Here is a 19750-nt window from a genome sequence, read left to right on the forward strand (position 1 = left end):
ATTTAATATTTTAATAATAAACACAACACGGTGAAGCAAAGCTCTCATTGGACTTTGGGTCCTTGTAATTTGATTTGTGAGCATTATTTTGATTTCAAAATGTTTTGAAATGTCGTTTAACTAATACAATCAGCCTGGTTTGCATTGCGGAAATGGTAGAAATGCCCGGATGTTTGGAATTGTCAATCGCAAAGAGATCCCTAAATACCAACCTGTAAGATTAAAAATGACTAAAACTAATTCTGGTCCAAACTCTTGTGTAAAATCTATTTTTTTTAAAAAAAAAGGCACAAATGTTTTTACCCTCGCCGATGCCCCGACATCCGGCATCACATCCCGGAAGTGGAGGTGCTGGGGAAACCCCGCCAAGAAGACGCAATGACGCAATTAGCCATATGGTGGCAAGTTTGGCAACTGTTGTTTCTGCGCCTTTTGACCCGCGTGACAGCAGGTGAGTAAACTGATTAAGAATGTTGCATTAAATGACCCAAGTGTGTGTAAGAAGTGAAGGGATAGCCCATTTCTATCTGCCTTCCCCCCTTGAAAGAAACCTTGACGTTTTAAATGACATCATTCGGTAGAGACAAATTATAATTTATATGCATAGACGCGTGTGGCAATAAAGCTATCGAAACCAATGATGTCATGACGCGTCTGAGATTTTCGTCCTTGAATGTTGACTTAAATTTGTTGTAGAATTTATGGGGAAAAAAACCCCGCCTTACAGAAAGTAACAGAAAGTGTTTGTGGCTAATCATGAAAATGGTCTCAACAGGTAGCTCTAGTTTAGAGTTACAATATCGCGACGATCCAGCTCACTTTAAGAAAGTGTGGGTATGTACACACTCTGTTATTATTCATATTTTGGTTGATGGAGAAAAAAAAACATTAGCCTTTTAGCTAGCGATCGTTCCACGGTGGCTTGCAAAGTGCAACCTGTTCCTGTATTTGTTCGTGAATAAAGTATTTCAAAACTTCATTCATATGATGATGTATTAGCACAGTTTTCAAACATTTTACACGAAGTTCCACCATTGACACCCAATATTAAAACACAATAGCGTACTTCATAACTTATAAATTATATTGTACACATTTAAGACTTGTTCAATTTTCCTGAGGGGGACATTTGTTTATTTGGGGTCTCTGTAAACTATGTAAAGTGTAAACTACCGTGTTAGTTCACATATTCCTGCAATAAAAAAAGAAAAAGTATTTTTTGCTAGAAAAACGTGATGCGATATAGTTGTTGTTGTTGACTATTACAATATCGATACTATTGTGATATTTAACATGTACCTAAAGAAATTACATTTTTATTATCTAATGAAAGAATTACATTTTTTTTCATGCGGCAAAATAAGCAAGCTCAATGTATTCCTGTATTTACCTAAGATGATGTTCAACTATTGCAGGGGTGGCCAACCCTGGTCCTCGAGAGCCACAATCCAGCCTTTTTTCCATGTTTCCCTCCTGCAGCGCAGCTGAATCTAATGATCAGCTAATCAGCCAGCTTTGCAGAAGCCTAATAACGATCCTGATCATGAACCAGGTGTGTTAGGGGAGAGAAACATGGAAAACAGGCTGGATTGTGGCTCTCGAGGACCAGGGTTGGCCACCCCTGAACTATTGGATTGCCATGCACATTTAAGTATGACTGCTCAATTCAGATACAAGCATGCAATTCAGTATGAAACATGTCTTTGCGATATGCATATTGCATGGGCCAGTATCGCTATATATCGATATGTTTTTGATGTATTGTGCAATGTGCAGCCTACTTTCTAGCTTCCTCAATTTGAAGTATAGAGCCTTTAAACTAGCAGTTTTAAATAATTGTGATGATAATTGAGATCAGGCAATATTTATGTTTATTTTTGATAATTTGTTTTGCCTTGCCACCCAACCCTGGTACTTGCGCTTACTTGAAGCCCACATACAAATGACATCATCATGTGGGGTTTTCGTCTAGGAAAAGTAACATTTGGTCATTACGGAATGTGTCTATTTTGTTAAGGGATGAGAGCTGCCACCCGTGATCCCCTAACAGCCGTTAAGTAGCAGAGCGTAGCGGTGCGAAAGCATCGCTTTGCTGCTGTGCCAGGATGAAGAAACTCCGCTTGTTTGCGAAGAGGAAGACATCATCAGTCGATGCATCTGACAGCACTTCCATAGTCACCACTGCCAGTGATATAAGAGAAAATGAGATGGACAAGTTTCACAAGGCTGCCTGGCGGGGTGATATGGCCAAGCTGGAGCAGTTTGTCAAAAACGTTGATATCAACCTGGTTGACAAGCAGAAGAGGTCAGTGTGGGTAGTGGTGTGCCATTTTTCATATCTTCCCATGCGTAATGGTTGAATTAACTATAAAACTAACTACAAAAATATAAATGTAAAAAAAAACTGCAGGTGTAGAAAATGAAAGGTTTGGCCATCTTATCGACAATGTTGACAAATGAGGTCATGATAAACTGATAAACTTCTTGCAACAGGTTGGTTTTAAAAGATCTTATCTGTAAATCCAGACCCGATTGAACACAATCAGCAGAGTCAATTTTTCCCTATGTAAAATCTGCCCATTGTACAAGCGGCTGGCTTTTATAATCAGGTCTCGGATGAGCTAAAACATATTCCAGGTGACTTTGGGGGAGAGTTGAGAGACACAAAAAAACTCACATTCACACCTATGGGCAAATTCGAGTCGTCAATTAAGTTATGATGCAGTTTTTGAAATGTGGTAGAAAAAGTTAGAATTCTGAACTTTTGATCTGAAACCCAAACATCTTCAGTTTACAAAAAAAAAAAAAACTTCTCATTCCAATGCTTTTGAAGCGGACTGTAAGTGTAAATGCAACTACAACTGCTTAAACTTCCATTACAGAAAGATAAAATGCTCATTGGAATGTCACTGAAAATATCAGGTTTCTTAACTCATTCACTGCCATTGATGGCTATAGACGTCAAAAATTCATTTGAACTATTTCTATTAGTTTAACATTTTTTTTCCATTTTTGTTAACAAGAGTATGAAAACCTAAAAAATGTGTATTGTAGATTTAGAACAGATATACATTTTTTGATTAATTGTGAGTTAACTAGTGAAGTCATGCAATTAATTACGATTACAAATTTTAATCGCCTGACACCCCTCCATTTTTAATAATCTTTTCCTTTCTTTTTTTAAAATCTTTCTTTAAAAAAAAAGAAATGACAATTAAAAATGAGGGGCGTCAGGCGATTAATTTTTTTTTTATTGTAATTAATCGCATGACTTCACTAGTTAATTTGTTTTTTTAAAGAAAAGATTTAAAAAAGAAAAGATTATTAAAAAATTTGGGGTGTCAGGCGATTAAAATTCTTAATTGTAATTTATCGCATGACTTCACTAGTTAATTTTTTTAAAGAAAATTTTTTTTAAAAAGAAGAAAAGATTATCAAAAATTGGGCGTCAGGCGTTTAAGATGTTTAATTATAATTAATTGCATGACTTCACTAGTTAACTCACGATTAATCAGAAATTAAAATTAATTAAAAAATTAGGGGCGTCAGGCGATTAAAATTCTTAATTGTAATTAATTGTATGACTTCACTAGTTAACTCACGATTAATCACAAATTGTATATATCTATTCTAAATGTACAATAAAAATTTTTTTCTAGGTTTTCATACTCTTGTTAACAAAATTGGAGAAAAATGTTAAACTAATAAAAATAGTTAAAAAGAATTTATGGCAGTGAATGAGTTAATGGAAAGAGACTTCATTGTACCGGTATGTCTCCAAATATTTTGTCACTAAGAATAAGATCTCAAGAGTTTTGTGAGCTACTACATTTTCATTGAGGCACATTATAGTGATATCACACGCATAGCAGACACACCACGACAAGCCTACAGGGAGCTTAGTTTGTCTAAACCGTGAGGTTCTTCACCCAAAAAATTGAATGCTTGTATAATTTTACACAAGATACCATCCATGTTGTATTAATCTGTCTTTGCTGTTATAGAACAGCACTTCACCTAGCTTGTACCCGTGGAAATGTTGCGGTGGTGAAATTCCTTATCGAGAAAAAAGCCGAGGTCAACTTAGGTGACAAGCAAAACATGTCTGCTTTAATGAAGGTAAGCTTGGACATTGAAAGACTTAGAAAACATTTGCTTGTCGTTCACGGCTTTTTTCTTCTCCTGGTCTGTCGTTTTTTTCAATTGATCAGGCAGTGCAAGAACAGCATGATCTCTGTGCCAACATTCTGCTGGAAAACAAAGCCGACCCCAACCTGTTGGACTCAGACGGAAACACAGCTTTACATCTGGCCTCAAGTATCCCGTCAATCTCCACTGTCATCTTGCTCGTCAAGCACGGCGCTGACCTCAACGCCAAAAATCTGGTGATTGTCTATGACCTGTCCAACAAAGCACTTCATCTGAAAGTTTAGAAAATCACTTGTTCCTTGATAATTCTATGTTACTAGTGCAACAAACATGCCATTTTTTAATATCTTGTGTGTTGATCCCCCTTCATTCGCATTCATCATTTGTTACGTGTAACTTTTCAATTCTTAGAAGGGTATTTCACCCCTGACTTTGGCAGTCCAAGAGGACCACATCGAAGTGGCAGAGTTTCTGTTGAAGAAATGTGCCAATGTTAATATTTTGGACAGACATCGGAGGTTGGAAAACAACAAGTAACACATTTTTAATACGTTTAGCTGATTAATCGTATTAAGTGTCTTTGCTTGTGCGTCGTCTCCAAACAAACCCGCAGGTCACCATTAATGATCGCTGCAGGCAACGGACACTTTGACATGATGAGACTGCTCTTAAAGTTTAAAGCCAATACCGAACTGAGGGATAGCAAAGGACAATCGGCTGAGGACTATGTCGAGATGGAATATCATGATTCGTAGGTTGAGCGTCTTTTCGTTCCTCCCACTTTTTCCCTCATCTCTCATCACAGAAGCATGATGACTTTCTCGTTCTCTTGTCTGCCCTCTAGCTGTAGCGCCCTTCTTACCGAGCACAGGAGGAAACATGACGCCTCCATCCATGTCCAGCCAAGTCCAAGTAAAGCGAGGTCAAAGTCCGTTGACCGTTCCTTTAGCAAAGATGGTAAACACTTTTAATTTATGCGTTTATTTGATATTAACTCTTTGACTGCCAAAAACGTTAAATAACGTTTAGTAAAATCCTATGGAGGAGTGCCAAAGACGTTAAAAGACGTTTGTTTCAAAACAGAGGTGAAACTAACCATTTTCTATTGTTGATTACTGAAAAACGGAATAAGGTAGAAACAAACTTTTTTTTCTGATGAAAGATGAGAGTTCAATCTTTCATTTGGTAGTATGTGTGTTTCCATAGTCCAAACACATAATTTTCTGTTGACCTTGAAAGATCAGTCAAAATGCTTAAATCGGCTGGCACCCACGGCATCCCTTTTCTGAAAACGTCTGGCAGTCAAAGAGTTAAGTATTTAGTAAAGCCCCACAACAACAATATGTAGCATCAGAATCCACTTGTTTTTATCGATGTCGGGGTGCGGACATTTTGCTAAATAAATGAATAGAAGTGAAAATAAAAACGGATATAAAAAATATAATTCAAAATTTTAATACAAAAAATGAATATAAATGGAAATAAAAGCAACCAATCCATAAATAAAAACGCTCTGCTCTCACATTTATTTATTTCGTGCTGCAGACGCAGGTTAAAATGTTATATATATCTCCTTCACACATCATTTTAAAGAAAGCATATTGTGTTTTGTGTTCACAGCAGTTGAAAATGTTGACCGTGTGAGTTTCTCAGGTGGAAACAAGGAGGATCCGAAACGGAAGGAGGTAAGCCTAACAGAAGGATCAAATGCGGTATTAATTTAGTGGTTCTATTTTTCTTTTTTCTTTCTTTTTTTTGGGGATCACCAGAGTGACATGAGCCAACTGATCAAGTTTTTGACCCAAATGGAAAAAGAAAAAAACGGTAAGTTGAGTCACCCTAATCAACAGTATTCTACTTGGCAAATAATAGTAAAGGCATGTATGATTGTCTTTCAAATCTCTTTGCTTCTCACAGACATTGAAGAAGCTGGTTCAGGTGAGCTTTACTAGTCTCGTGTAAAGTACCTGAAAGTGTTTTGTTCAATATAAAATAAAGCTACTGTATACATATTGAATAGTAAGTTTAACAACAAGCTATCAGAGTCATATACAGGGATGTGATTTTTCCGCTAATTCGCGGAATTCCACTTTTTTTTATCTCCCCCCCCCAAAAAAAAAAATCCAATTTTTTTTTTTTTTTGTATTTCATTGTGTATGCACATAACTCCGACAGATAACATCTTCTGCTATAACAAAGACATTTGTGGTATGCTCTAATATGAGTTACTTTTCATTTGGTCATGATACAATTATTTGTTCATGAAATTTGAACTCTTCAACATTATTTATGTGTTAACTTAGTAATCACATTAGTTAGATATGATGATATTCTCAGTGATAGTTTTTAAAAGCAAAGGCAGTCCAATGTTTTTGAATGTGACTGATTTTAAGTTGACTAAAACTGCCATTTTATATGGGATAGTTCAATATACATTGAAAATTTATGCTGTTGTTTTGTCTATTTCTTTGTCATATGAGTGCATTGAAAGTACTTAAAAACACGGAAAACCCATGAGCACCCTGGACCTAGCTGGGTGCCAGCAGCCCCCAGACCCCCGGCTAAATTTTCAGATAATTTCACTTTGGTCAAATCACATCCCTGCATATACATCTAGTTGTCTTGGGGTGTTAATTATATTACAACTTACCTTTGTTGCTATTGCATCAGAATGGGATAAAACCAGCAATGCCAGTAAAAGAACAATGCCCGAAGGCTCAGTGGCCTCTCAGATGTCCGAGGACTTCCCAGAATGTTCCACCTCCTCTGTGGAGGTGAGGGAGATTGAGGTGCACCTAAAAACTCCGAGGAGGACCGTCTCAGACATGATACAGTTGAGCCCACGAAACAAACCCCATTCAAAGAAGCTGCTTCCAGGGAGTGAAAGTAAGTTTTTTCAGATAGGCCTTTGTCTTTCTTTCACATTTTGAGACCTAGCTTTTTATTATGCACACACCATTAAAATGAGATACAAGCCCAAACTCAATCATTACCTGTGTGAGATTTGATAAAGTACAGTGTAGCCTCCCAACGGTTTGACGCTTGAGCCATTTGGAACCCAGTGTAGTATATCAAGGGAGAAAAAAAAATTCCAGGGCCGAAAATACAACTGAAAAGAATGAACGCTCCTTTTCACTACTCAACAGAGATGGGAAAAGTACTGATATTCTCTACTTGAGTAAAAGTACAATTACTTGTGTAGAGAACAACTTTGGTAAAAGTAAAAGTACTCACTCAAATAGTTACTTAAGTTAAAGTAAAAAAAAAAAAAAGTACAGGATCTGAAATGTACTTGATGAGAAGTAAAAAGTATTTTTACCCGATGTTTGCTCCTACGCCAGAAGATACATTTACGGGTTGCTCTAATCTAGCCAATTGCACGTCATGTGATAGTGTGTGTCGAGCCAATCACAAGCTGGGATGTAGAGAACTGTGTGTAAAGCTTTATTTGATTGGTGGTTCCAGGAGACATTGACGGCTGCGTTTCCTTCCAGGCCAAGTATTTAAATTTTTTGTAGCATTTTAAAACAAAACTAACTTTGTTTTGAAAATGTATCAAGTAAAAAAAGTACAGATACTCGTGTTAAAATATAACGGATAAAAGATAAAAGTACTGTAGTCTAAAAAAATAAATGCTCAGGAAAGTACTGAAAAAAACTACTTAAGTACAGTAACGAACCCATCTCTGCTACTCAATCAATACTCTCAGGCATATTCTTTATCCTCTGCAAAAACGACTAAAATGATGACCTCTTCTTTGTATGACTGTATTGTCCTGCCCCCTGGTGGCCAATGCACTCAGTTTGATTCTATAAATAATTTTAATTATGGTAGTAGTTTGTTTTCATGAAGCAAAGTATTAAATACAGTGTGATTTTGTAATTACAAAATGTTGAGGGCTTTTCTTGGGGGAAATGGATTGTTGGCATTTCAATTCATTTCAAAAGGGAAAGAGGATTTGAGTATTTTGAGTTACGAGTGTGAGCTAATTAAACTTGTATCTCAAGGACACCACTTGCATTCGTACACATTTTCTTCAGATGCTTTTTTCTAATTTGGCATTGCTACTCTTCAGAATCTGATTATGACCCAGACGTTATGTTTACATCATGCTTTGAGGTCAAAACAGAAGATCACCATTGTAAAGGAGTCCTTGGGCTAGGTAAAAAAAAACAAAAAAACTCAGGGAGCATTTGCAAGCAGGTCTACTCGCACACCCGAGTCTTCTTCTCTTTGTAAGCACATTCTCTTTCTCAGGCTCCCCTTCTACCTCAATCATGGCAAGAGACTTCAGAAGTTATTTGCACTCTGACATCCCAGCAAGCAGAAAACTTAAGGGGAGAAGTACTGAGGTAATTCCAATCACACAAAAAGTATACAATATATTGACAATTAAAACAGCACCTTCCTGCATGTGTTCCACTGACTTGAGGGTGGCGGCGTTGTGTTGGGGGGCAGCGACATCATTAAGATGATGTCACTCCTTTATATCAGATCTTTAAAGTTATTAGTGTCCCCTATCACTTAAAGCAAATCAGATCCTCTGAGTAGAAGTGGGAATGTTGATGGCATTTGCGATCAGAAAAACAAACAAACACATGTAAATGTTAAGCTGACTGTGATAAATCATACAAATGGGAATCATTATGTGTGGAACTCCCATCTGTGTCAGCCAGTACATCTGTGTTCAACCAGTGTGATGATCAAGTTATTTTGTAATGTATTGAAAAGTCTGCTCTTTTTATATACAGTGTATATAATGTCTATTAAAATCGCTCATGCCAATATTTTGAGCTCCCTATCATAATCAATATAATATAATTCTGTAAAAGCAACAAAATATTCAGCGTTATATTTTGAGGGAGGACCACGAGAAGACCATGTTCTTATTTTGGTAATTGCCAAGTTTATTTCCGGGCTTGTATATGTAAACACGAGTAGCTTCATATATTGGTATAAATGGTCGTTTTTTAAGAAAACACCCTAAATGCGGGTAGTAATGATATCTTTTTATTATGGTTAAGTTAACCTAGTGCAAATTGAAATTGAATTGTGATTGTAAAAGACTAAATGAACCCTAATCACTGACCCTGACCCATTTCTTTTGCAGTGGTCTTTTCAGGCTCCAAAAGAGCCTGCTCAGGCTGTTTCCATGAAAAGTCTGAAGACTGCTAGTGATGGTGGAAAAGGATCCGAAAAACATCCAAGTGAGAAAACGGAGAGTTCACTGAGCTACAAATGCAGTTCGTTAAAAAGCAAAGAAATGCCAAGTCAATCTGACTTCTCTTCAAGGAAGCAGACAAGGTATGCACAACTCCATTTTGAACAGCCACTTCTTCTTTATTTTTTATTTTTTTGAGGCGCAGTGGTTTTGATCACCCGTATGTACGAGTCTACCATTTTGTAACTTTCTGATATGTTGTTGGCAGTTTCACAGTAAAAAAAAAAAAAAAAATTAATCGCGCAACACACTACCAACTTACTGCCATAATGTACACTAAAAAGAATTGTTGAACCAATTAACACATACATGTTCAAAAAGGAGTCGGAAGAAGTATAAACTTACCAGGTCCTGCACCCCTTTTTACATCGTTACACAATAAATAGTAGGTATGTATAGTAAACAAAAACAAAATGCTAGTATACAGCTAATATATCTTGATTCTTAATAACAGGGTTATTATAGTAATTATTAATAGTGAACTCATTGAACAGTGTACCTTATGCATATATTGTCATACTTTTACATATACATATATATTTTTTTCTTTCTCAATAGCAAAAATACTGATAATAATACAATAATATCAATAACATCAACCAATGTTACTTTTCATTGAAAAGCACTTCTTCTTCCCTATACTTTTCAAATATGTGGATTTTATATTTCCTTTTGAACTCGTCAAAAGGAAAGATTACAAATTTAAATTGGCCATCTGGTTTAATAAACATTAAACTTAATAAATTCACTTTGGATTAACTTAATTCAATCATGTGTTACCAATTGAAGCAATTTTATTACGTTGGTCAACAATTTTTAAAACTTAAGATGGTTCAACAATTCTCTTTTTAGAGTGTAATCCAGTGGTACCTTGACTCGTGATTTTAATTAATTACATGACAAGTCCTTAATTAAATTAAATGTCATTACCCATTGAAATGAATGGAAGCACCTTTTAACCGTTGCAACCCTAAATAACACAAATGTTACACACTTTGGGGGCTACCTGGCCACGTTGGTGATCCCTGGCGTATCTGGTGAGTGGATTGTCTTCTTTACAGCTGTTGAACTGTCAACCAAAGGATAGCATTTAGCAGCCAACACGAACCCCAGTCACCAGATTGACTAGCGATGTTCAAACGTTTTGTTTTGTTTTTCTGTCGGAGGGAGGAGGAGGGTGGAGCCTCTCCTCTTCTGCGCTCGAAGCGACCCCTGTGGTCTAGTTCTCAGTGAGGCGTAGAATGGATCTCACAGCTCGACTCATGGGCTTTGCCTTGTGTTTCTGTAGCAGATCACTGAGGGTATCGCCAGTGTCACAGCGGTTCTCCATTGCAGACAAACCCGAAGAGCAGGCTGCAGAGAGGATCTCACAGCTGGAAGTAGTTAGCAAGGTTTACTCTGCCAGAGCCGTTGCGAGCCACCGAGATCTCCCAGTCAACGATGACACTTTAAGTGATGGGTCGGACGATGATGGCAGGTATGTTATATATATATATATATATATATATATACGCAGCATCTCGTTTGTTTTTATCATTTAGAATTGTGTTCTTCCTGAGTATAATGCAATTTGTAGAGATTGCATGCTCAAAGTATGTCAATTTTAAATAGTAAGAATACTGTGGAACCTCCAAAGTTGAACACAATCTGTTCTCCGCACTTCTTTACTTAAAAGGTTTTTTTTTTATTCCCTAGGAAATAAAGGTTAGCTGTACAAGCGTTATTTTACAATCATTTTTTAACATTCGGAATTGTCATCCGTGTGTAACATTAACGTCTGTGTACTAAAACTAATATGAATTTTTTGTTAACGAGGTCTAGTGACATCACACAAAATCAAAGTTTTGGTCCTCAAATTTTTATTGACATCTTTGACCAATTTGAAGTCACAAACACATTTGCGGTGTTCTTGGAGCTTGCACAGTAGGGCCATCTGGTTGATGCCTTGAAATCCTTTGAGCAAGTTATTAACCTAATATGTATGATGATGCTTTATTTCTACGAAAAACAACCGTGTGTCTTTCCTGATGTTGGGGTAAACTTGACCGTGGGATAAATAAAAATGTCTGTCTACAATAACTTTCTGTTTGTTGCCAACAGGTTGCAGCCCAAACAAAAGCTCCCAAAACAGGTAACCAATATAGTGGAAAGGGTTTTTCATCTGTCATCTGTTTTAACTCATTTGCTCTCAAAAACGTATACAAACGTTCTAGTTTAAATATTACCATGGTCCCAAAAACGTATTTATACGTTTAAAAACATTTTTATACTAGAGCATACAGAAGGCTTTGATGCAGCCTCTGACCTGAAGAGGTGGCTTAAAGTAATGGTACTTATTACAAAAAACGGCCAGCAGGTGGCTGCAGAGTATAAGAGATGTTGCAAAAAAGCTATTTTCCCCAGTGTTTTAAGCAGATTTGTGTATAATGATGAGACTTAGCTATAGTCTAATGATAATTGCTGCAAAAATGGAAACCGATAGAAATATACTTTTTTCTTTTGGTAGGTTCCATGTTTTTTTTTTATAGCAATAGAAACACAATATTCTGTGGGCCTTGCAAAATCCAGTAAAAACAGCCGGGAGCTTCAGTGAAAATGGCTGGGAGTGAATGAGTTAAAAGTGAAATTTAATCAAGTTTGCGGTCATAAGTGTGACTTCAGATAACATGTTATGTATACATACATTCAGCGCATTGACGATATGGAGATCTCTGAAGAGCTGGATGAGATCACATCCTCATCAGATGGGGTTATGGATGAAGGTGAGCTTTCCTGTCCCACATATCGGATCAATGTTCTTCTCACCTGCAGTTTTGTGTAAATGATGTCGTTGTTTTGAAACTTAAGAACAAAATGTAGCCGCGTTCATGCTGTACTTGTCTAATTTTCACCAGATAACCCATTTAAGATGAAGCTGGACGACATTGTGAGCCAACAAAATAAGCACCCCATCCTGAAGCCAAAAGACCATCAAGGCTGCGCTGAAAAGGTCACCAAACTAAAAGAAGAGAAGGCACAGTTAAAGAACAAAATGGAGGAGGTTAAAGATGATCAGTGTGTCATGCAGCACAAACGCATGCAAATGGAAAGCGAGCTCTCAAACCTCAGGTATAACCTCTTTTTTTTTTTTTTTGAGCAATCTTCTCTGTGATGGTCTTTGAGCTCTGCTGATCTTGTGTGTTTTTTTCTGTCAACATCAACAGATCATCGTCAAAACAACAGCAAGAAGATTGCCTCAATACAATCAGGATGGCCCACCTTAATAATTCCAAGGTGAGGGAGAACAGTATCTGTCCGCTGGCTAATGGTCCTAACGCTGTTGTGGGTTTGGAAATGATTTGACTTTTGTCCTTGTGGCTTGTGTTTCATCCGCCCCAGCTTGAAGAGGAGCTCCGACAGGCCCACGTGCAGTTGTCTCAGGAACGCTGCGCAAATGCACAACTGCAGCAAAAACTAAAGAGTCAGGACTGCAAGCAACTGACCATGGAAGAGGACTACAAAAGAACCAAGCATAATGCGGTATTTCTCAACCATTTATGTTGCTGTTTGAATTTTTGCAGATCAGATACACAGTAAATTCTGTAGAGTAAATTTGACTATTTAGATAGGGACCAAATAAACTCAGTTTTAGACTAGGAAGAGAGAGACTGCCACACTACCACCTGAGCTCCACTTGACGCCCCTCCTACTGTTTGCTTATCTTCAAGAGACCAAAGACATAATTTTTGGTCTCTTGAAGTTAGGAAGATTCCAGCTGACACGAGCGATATAATAACACACAGCAGGAGCTACGTGGCTCACAGAGTGGATTGGCTGTGTCCCAGATTGAAGGTCGTGAGTTTGTTCCTCAACCCTTGAGTGACTTTTATTTACTTTTTCCAAAATTCTTCATTTCACTCTCTTCCAAGTGTAAATATTACTCTAAAACTGAGTCTTATTTGGTCCCACTCTAGAGTCAAATTTACTCCACAGAATTGACTGTGCACACACAAATCTTATTTTCATTTCACAGGGAAAGCATCACAACAAATTTCCAGTGATTTGCCATCCTAATTTGCCACCCTTCATCTTTCAGGAGCATCTGCGAACAGAGCTTGAGGTGACCCAGGCGAGCAGCAGCACCAAACAAAGAGACCTTGTTGAAGAAAACGAAGCCCTCAAGGAGCAGCTTGAAGATCTTCGCCAAGATTTCAGACTTACAAGTGACAACCAAGCCCAAAGTGTTTTGGAATGGAACAATGTGGTTACGGGATTAAAGTGTGAAGTGACGCTAGTGAATGCGCGACTGGATGCTCAGTGTCAAGCTAATAGCGTATTGCAATCCGAGACTAAGGTCGTCCGCTCCCGCCTGGCAGAGACCGAGCAACTTCGGCTGGAAACGGAGAAATCTCTGCTCCAAGAGAAGGAGGAACAGCAGCGACTTAAAGACAAAATAGCAAGTTAGTAGCGGTGGGGTTGGACTTTTCTTTTGCCATAGGATTTTACCATTTCTGGTCAAAATCAGATGCGCTTAACTCATTCACTGCCATTGACGACTATAGACGTCAAAAATTCATTTAAACTATTTTTATTAGTTTAACATTTTTTTCCACCTTTGCTAACAAGAGTATGAAAACCTATCAAAATTTTTGGGGGTAAATTTAGAACAGATATAAAATTTGTGATTAATCGTTAGTTAACTAGTGAAGTCGTGATTAATTACAATTAAAAAAATGAATTGCCTTATGGGCCTAGTTTAAGAAATATATATAAAAATAAGGTGTTTAATCATAATGAATTGTATGATCATTTTATATCTTATAAATGTACAATAAAAAAAATCTAGGTTTTCCTAAAAAATTAAATGAAAAAAATGTTAAACTAATAGAAATAGTTCACATGAATTTTTGACGTCTATAGTCGTCAATGGCAGTGAATGAGTTAACAATGATCCGTGCTAGCTTGTCTACATATTTTGTAACCTCAAGACAAACAGGAAAAAGCCATTGCAAAGAATGTGATGCCTTTCCGATAGCTCACCAATAATTCAATTGTAAACGTATTGACTGACAGGGCCAGCCCTAATTAAAATGATCTTTCCAGGTGAGATGGCCAATCAGCGAGAGGCATTCTGCAAACTTTCGCAGAAGCTGTCCAAGGCGAAGGCATATGGCAGCTCAATGGAGAGCGAGGTCGAAAGAGTGGAAGCGCAGCTGACTGAGAAGAACGCACAGATTGCCACCCTGCAGCGTGAGATAGACCAGATCAATGCACACGTTAAAGAGCTGGAAGCGCTTCTACAGACCGAGAAGGACCTGGTCAGTTGGGCCGGCGCGCGCCAAGAGGCCACGCAGGAGATCCTGAGCAAAGCCGAGAGTGAAGGCACAATGCTACGGAAAAAGCTGGACGAGTCCCAAAAACAGTGTGTTGCAAAGGAGATCGCCGTGGCAGATGCCCAAAAATGTTTCACTGATATTTTGTCCAAGCTTCGCTCCGACTGTGAGGACAGAGTACAACTGGTGCAGGACAGAAATCAGGATCTCGCCGCAAAGGCCGACGAACTTCGTGAGCATATCCATCACTTACAGGAGGAGAAACATCAAAGAGAGGTGACGTCATGTCCATGTGCAGTCAGATGGTTTCATGCTTGGGCCATCGCCGTCTAAATATTGTCTGTGGGTGTGTTTGTGCCGGTCCAGGCTAGTCAGAAGCAGTTGCAGGCCGAGTTAGCTGACTTGTTGAAGAAGCTGTCAAAATGTGAAGCTGCTCTAGAAGTCCACATGCGATATCGCAACGAATGCGAGGAAGAGAAAGCTCGGCTCCAAAAAGAAGTAGACAAGGTTAAAAGAAAGGTATTGAAATTCTGGATGGGTTACTGAAAATGACGTGCACAACATTTGACACTGTATTTTATTTTTGAATATTGCTGATGAAGCTTGTGCTATGTCATGTAGATGGAGGAAGATGCGGCCGCCGCCAAACTCTCCATCAAGCAGCTAGAAGAGGTTGTGCACAGGTACTGGACACACCACGTAACATTTTTCAATGTAGAGGATGTTTTTTCTTTCTTTTTCTTTTCTTTAAGAATGTAAGATCAGCAAACGTACATGAAAAATGTAATCACATTTTTGTTGCTTTATTATCTAACCTCACATTAACTTAAAAATCCTGTGAATAACACACACCCGGGCTTAATATACCTATAACTCATTTGCTCCCAAAACATAAAAAAAAACATGAATACGTTATATCTCAAATATTACCATGTTCCCAAATACGTATTTATACGTTTTTTATGTTGTTGTTGTTTTTTAAATGCTAAAGCATACAGAAGGCTATGATTCAGCCTCTGAATTGAAGAGAATGCTTGAAGCAATGGTAGTTATTACAAAAACGCTGTTTTAAACATGATGAAACTTAGCTATATTCTAATGCTGATTGCTGCAAAAACTGAAACAGATAGAAATATGCTTTTTTTTTTTCCTGATGAAAAGAGACTAATCTTTCTTTTGGTTGGTTCCATGTTTTTATAGCAATAAAACACAATATTTGAGCCTGGCAAAATCTGTCAAAATCCAGTAAAACAGCCGGGAGCGAAGAGGGTTGCTTCAGTGAAAATGGCTGGGAGTGAATGAGTTAAATGGTGTACTTGTAATTACAATATGTGAAGCACATTGAGTTACGTTTTGTATGAGATGTGCTATATAAACCAGTCATTCATTTTTTTTTATTATTGTTTTTTTTAAACAACTAAGTACTGGTAAACTTCTGAACAATGTGAAAAATGTTAATTTCTTATTATGGCCCCTCTCCTTTGGGAATTTTTTGCACAAAAATGTGTGTTATTCATGGGTTTTTACAGTACTGAAAGATTTCATGTGAGTGTAATTTTTTTAAATCCTGAGAATATTTAGGCCACTGTTTATGATGCACACATTTTTGTTTGTACTCTAAAATTTTGGCCCGAGCCCATGTTTTGGAAACATCCAAACTTTTTAATCAGATGTTGATGAGGTGATTATTAGGTTCTTTTTGAAACGCATACTGTATGTCAACAACATTTTCTTACTTGTTTGAATGAATGAAGGCAACGAGCGCTACTTAAGGGTGCTAAGAGGAGATTGCGAGATCACCAAGCAAGTGAAATAGAGAAAGAAAAGGTTTGTCTTCCAATGAATGCTGTGCTTTAAACCTCAGCAGTGAGTCTGTACTTGTGCCTCATATTTGCTGTTTGTTTCGCACTGAACGTGACCAGGTGCTTGAGCTGCAGGCCGAGCTGAGGAGGCAAATGTCCTTCCGCGGCCTTCTGGAGAAGAATAAGCAGCAGTTGGAGGAGGAGGTACAGACCCTGAGACGCAGACTGGAGACAAACACAGTGGAGAAAAAGCATGTGGAACAGTACCGCCGTGAAATCGAGGAGAAGGCCAGACAGGAAATCCAGAAAAAAATCCACGAGGTCAACCTATTCTTGCAGGTACGCTAACGCAGAGATGATGATCGAAACAAGACGCCACGACAAGCGTAGTCAGCATTTGTTCACTCTGCTCTCCCAGTCACAGGCAGCGACGCAGGAGGCACAGGACCAGATTAAAGCCACCACCGAAATCGGCCTGCGCTCCAAAATCCAAGAACTGGAGGGCGAACTGAAACGAGCTCGGAGCATTCAGCATGACACCATCGCCCAAAGAGACGCCTTACACAAAGAGCTGAAGCGATATCGACAGATGCACCGAGAAGAGCAGTGGCTGCGCAAGTCCCTCACTAACGACCTCAAAAGGTCAGAACGCGGACGCTTACGTTTGAACAAAAACAGTATGAAATAATCAACTCAGTTGAACCCAACAAGGGAGAATCCGAGTTTTGTCACTCGTGTTGTATACGAACCCAATATCAGTTCAGTCCCTTGTATTTATCTGGCAAAGAGGCAAAATGTTTGTTTCCCGTCTGCAGGAGTAACAGTCGGCTCTCAGAAGCCAATTCCAAATTGCTCAGCGAGCGCTGCAAATCTCTCGTCGCCTCGACAACCCCGGGGCCCCCGGGCCCCGTGGCTTCTACCTCCGGCACAATGGCTGCGGCACCTTACAGGATGCGGAACTCCAGAATCCTCAACCCTGTGGTTGAAGGACAGAGCAGCAACGTGGAGGATTACTTGTCCAAGGTTTGTAAAGCCGCTCATTGCCATGTATGTAAGACTCTTTTTTTTTTTTTCTTCTTTTTTTTAACACATCTTTGTTATTTCATGACTTGGTGTTTCTTTTGAAAATATCAGCTACATCAAGTTATGGAAAAGGTTAAGTCTTCTTCACATGTGTATGTATTCTTCCTGTTCTTCTGCCTATTACACCAATACAGTCACTGGCATTTTGTCCTCATGCACAGACATGTCCAGCCATGCTTTTGTAAAGGAGACACGGTACCATTTTTTCACAGTTTACACAAACATTACTGAGGTGTTTGACATTAGTTTGTCAAAATACGCAAATGAAAAATTAGCGTACATTTTACAGCCACATGTTGAAACCACTCGGCTGTGTTATGCAAATCCAAAAAAAACAGGTGCCTTGATATGATGGACCCGACTTAGATTATGAGTTTTTCAAGATAATCGTAAAAAAAATTAAGATGCGAGCGTTTTATAAGTCATCTCAACTCACGTCACAAGCAGCAGTTTTGGCAGATATTGAACATTTTCATTTTGTCCGTCTCCATGTATATCTGTATGTCTGTATTATACTGCCCCCAGGTGGCCAAGGCACGCACACCAGAAGGAAGCTCACAGTCACAATGAATTATGATGCACAAACTACAACACGAAACATTAAAGTTAAATATTTTCATTGATAAAAAATATATTATCATACCCTAAAACGTTTCTGTCATTATCTTGCCTTTAAAATAAATTGCTTTGCCAATTAAAAGTCAACATGCATGCATATTCAATCATATATCAAAACGACTATAGGGTGATTACTTTTTCAGTTGTCAAATATGGATATCAAAACACATGAATTTTGAATGTTGGTTTTCTGGTCAACAACAAATGATAGTTTTTTTTTTGTGTGTGTTTTGTATGCTACTTAAGAAATCAAAGCGGAGTAAAAACTCCAGTCTCCTTCACACCGACCACCTGTATGTACCTAAGCTTCGTCTTAATTAACAAGTGGAAACTGAACATTTGGAAATTGAGTTCATTTGTTTTTATTTCAGCGCTGAGCATAGCAAATGGAAGTAACAAATTGGAGGAAATCAACGAAGAAGAGGAAGGGTGAGGACTTTGAATTCACAATGATGAGTCGCTGCCGTCCCATGTCATGTGACCAACATCCCGTTCCCTTCGCCAGCACCGCGTCGGAATCAACGTTAAGCGACACTTGATGTGTATTTGGCCCGCATGCCTCAAGGGTGGAGCTGGACCCTGTTACCGGAGCGAAGCAGCAGTTCTTCAGGGGTCCTGAAGAACAACGGCGAGGAACGTCCCAACAGTACCAACAAGCTGAGGCAGACGACGTGACTGACTACTTGAGAAGACACCTCAACTTGATCTCACAGTGCTTGCTGGCTGTTGGCTCTCTTTATATGAATAAATGCATATAAGGAGCACGGCCTTAGCCCATAATTACTTTTGTGATTTTGGCGCTACATTTGAAATACGGACTCACCAATCTTGTCACGTTCCACCAAGATTACGATTTCCCCTTAATGGAGAAAAGTAAGCACGCACAATGCACATTGCACTTAAGCTCTCACGCTATTAGCCACACTCTTAGACACACATTCTGATGTGATGCAAGACATGAACTGTTGCAAAAATTCTTTCACTTGGCTGCAATCCTACACTGCCAGGTACAACCACAATTAATTATTACCTCCATTGGCAGTGTCAATTTAAACAAATATGAAAAGGCCAAGTTTATCAGCTCATTAGATTGCAAATGTAACTAAGGTTGCTAATTGGTGTGCGTCTACTACATACTGTATGTTGCATCGTAAAAGAACTATTTTTATAAACAACATAGTAGTTTTTATATATAATCCTGGTTTGGGATTTTTATTTGTTATTGATGTTTTTGAATTTGATGTATGTATCATTATTTATTTGATATGTGCCATCACAAGGGGAGATGTTTGTCTTGGTTTTAGTGTTATATATTTTTTTTTTTTAGGGGACAAGGGACTTACTATGATATTGCTGCATTTATTTTTCCATTCATCTTTGCCTGTCTGTCATTTGTATTTGTGGTTAATTTGATGTACATATTTTGAGGTTGTTATGTAAATAGAGAGAAATCTTGTAAATCCTGTAAATTAGAAGAAGCTTGTAAATAAATGAGTGCAACCACCTAAAATGTTTACTAGTCATAGCTGTTGAGTCGCATTTAGCTTTAAAGTTGTTTTTTTAAA

At 38.2% G+C, this 19750-nt stretch overlaps 1 protein-coding gene across 3 annotated transcripts; it reads left to right on the forward strand.

Moving 5' to 3' along the window:
• The first annotated feature begins 364 nt into the window (after window positions 1–364).
• Window positions 365–19689, forward strand: LOC144053699 (ankyrin repeat domain-containing protein 26-like). Of its 3 annotated transcripts, none has more exons than XM_077568429.1 (30): window positions 365–451; window positions 2018–2305; window positions 4005–4119; window positions 4212–4385; window positions 4561–4667; window positions 4763–4900; window positions 4994–5106; window positions 5770–5834; window positions 5919–5973; window positions 6067–6087; window positions 6820–7035; window positions 8407–8501; window positions 9260–9453; window positions 10659–10847; window positions 11471–11501; window positions 12060–12132; window positions 12265–12478; window positions 12574–12643; window positions 12749–12889; window positions 13446–13809; window positions 14453–14958; window positions 15049–15201; window positions 15304–15365; window positions 16437–16509; window positions 16605–16823; window positions 16903–17126; window positions 17300–17507; window positions 18432–18478; window positions 18557–18614; window positions 18691–19689. In XM_077568429.1, the coding sequence occupies exons 2-29, from the start codon at window positions 2106–2108 to the stop codon at window positions 18579–18581; spliced, it is 4092 nt and encodes a 1363-aa protein (XP_077424555.1). In that variant the 5' UTR covers window positions 365–451; window positions 2018–2105; the 3' UTR covers window positions 18582–18614; window positions 18691–19689. The 3 variants fall into 3 exon arrangements, 2 of the variants coding, with proteins under 2 accessions (XP_077424555.1, XP_077424556.1); XM_077568430.1 differs by having other exon boundaries at window positions 10662–10847; XR_013294493.1 differs by lacking the exon at window positions 18432–18478.
• The last annotated feature ends 61 nt before the right edge of the window (window positions 19690–19750 follow it).

The sequence above is a fragment of the Vanacampus margaritifer genome, chromosome 6, assembly GCF_051991255.1.
Source record: "Vanacampus margaritifer isolate UIUO_Vmar chromosome 6, RoL_Vmar_1.0, whole genome shotgun sequence".
Taxonomy (NCBI): Eukaryota; Metazoa; Chordata; class Actinopteri; order Syngnathiformes; family Syngnathidae; genus Vanacampus; species Vanacampus margaritifer.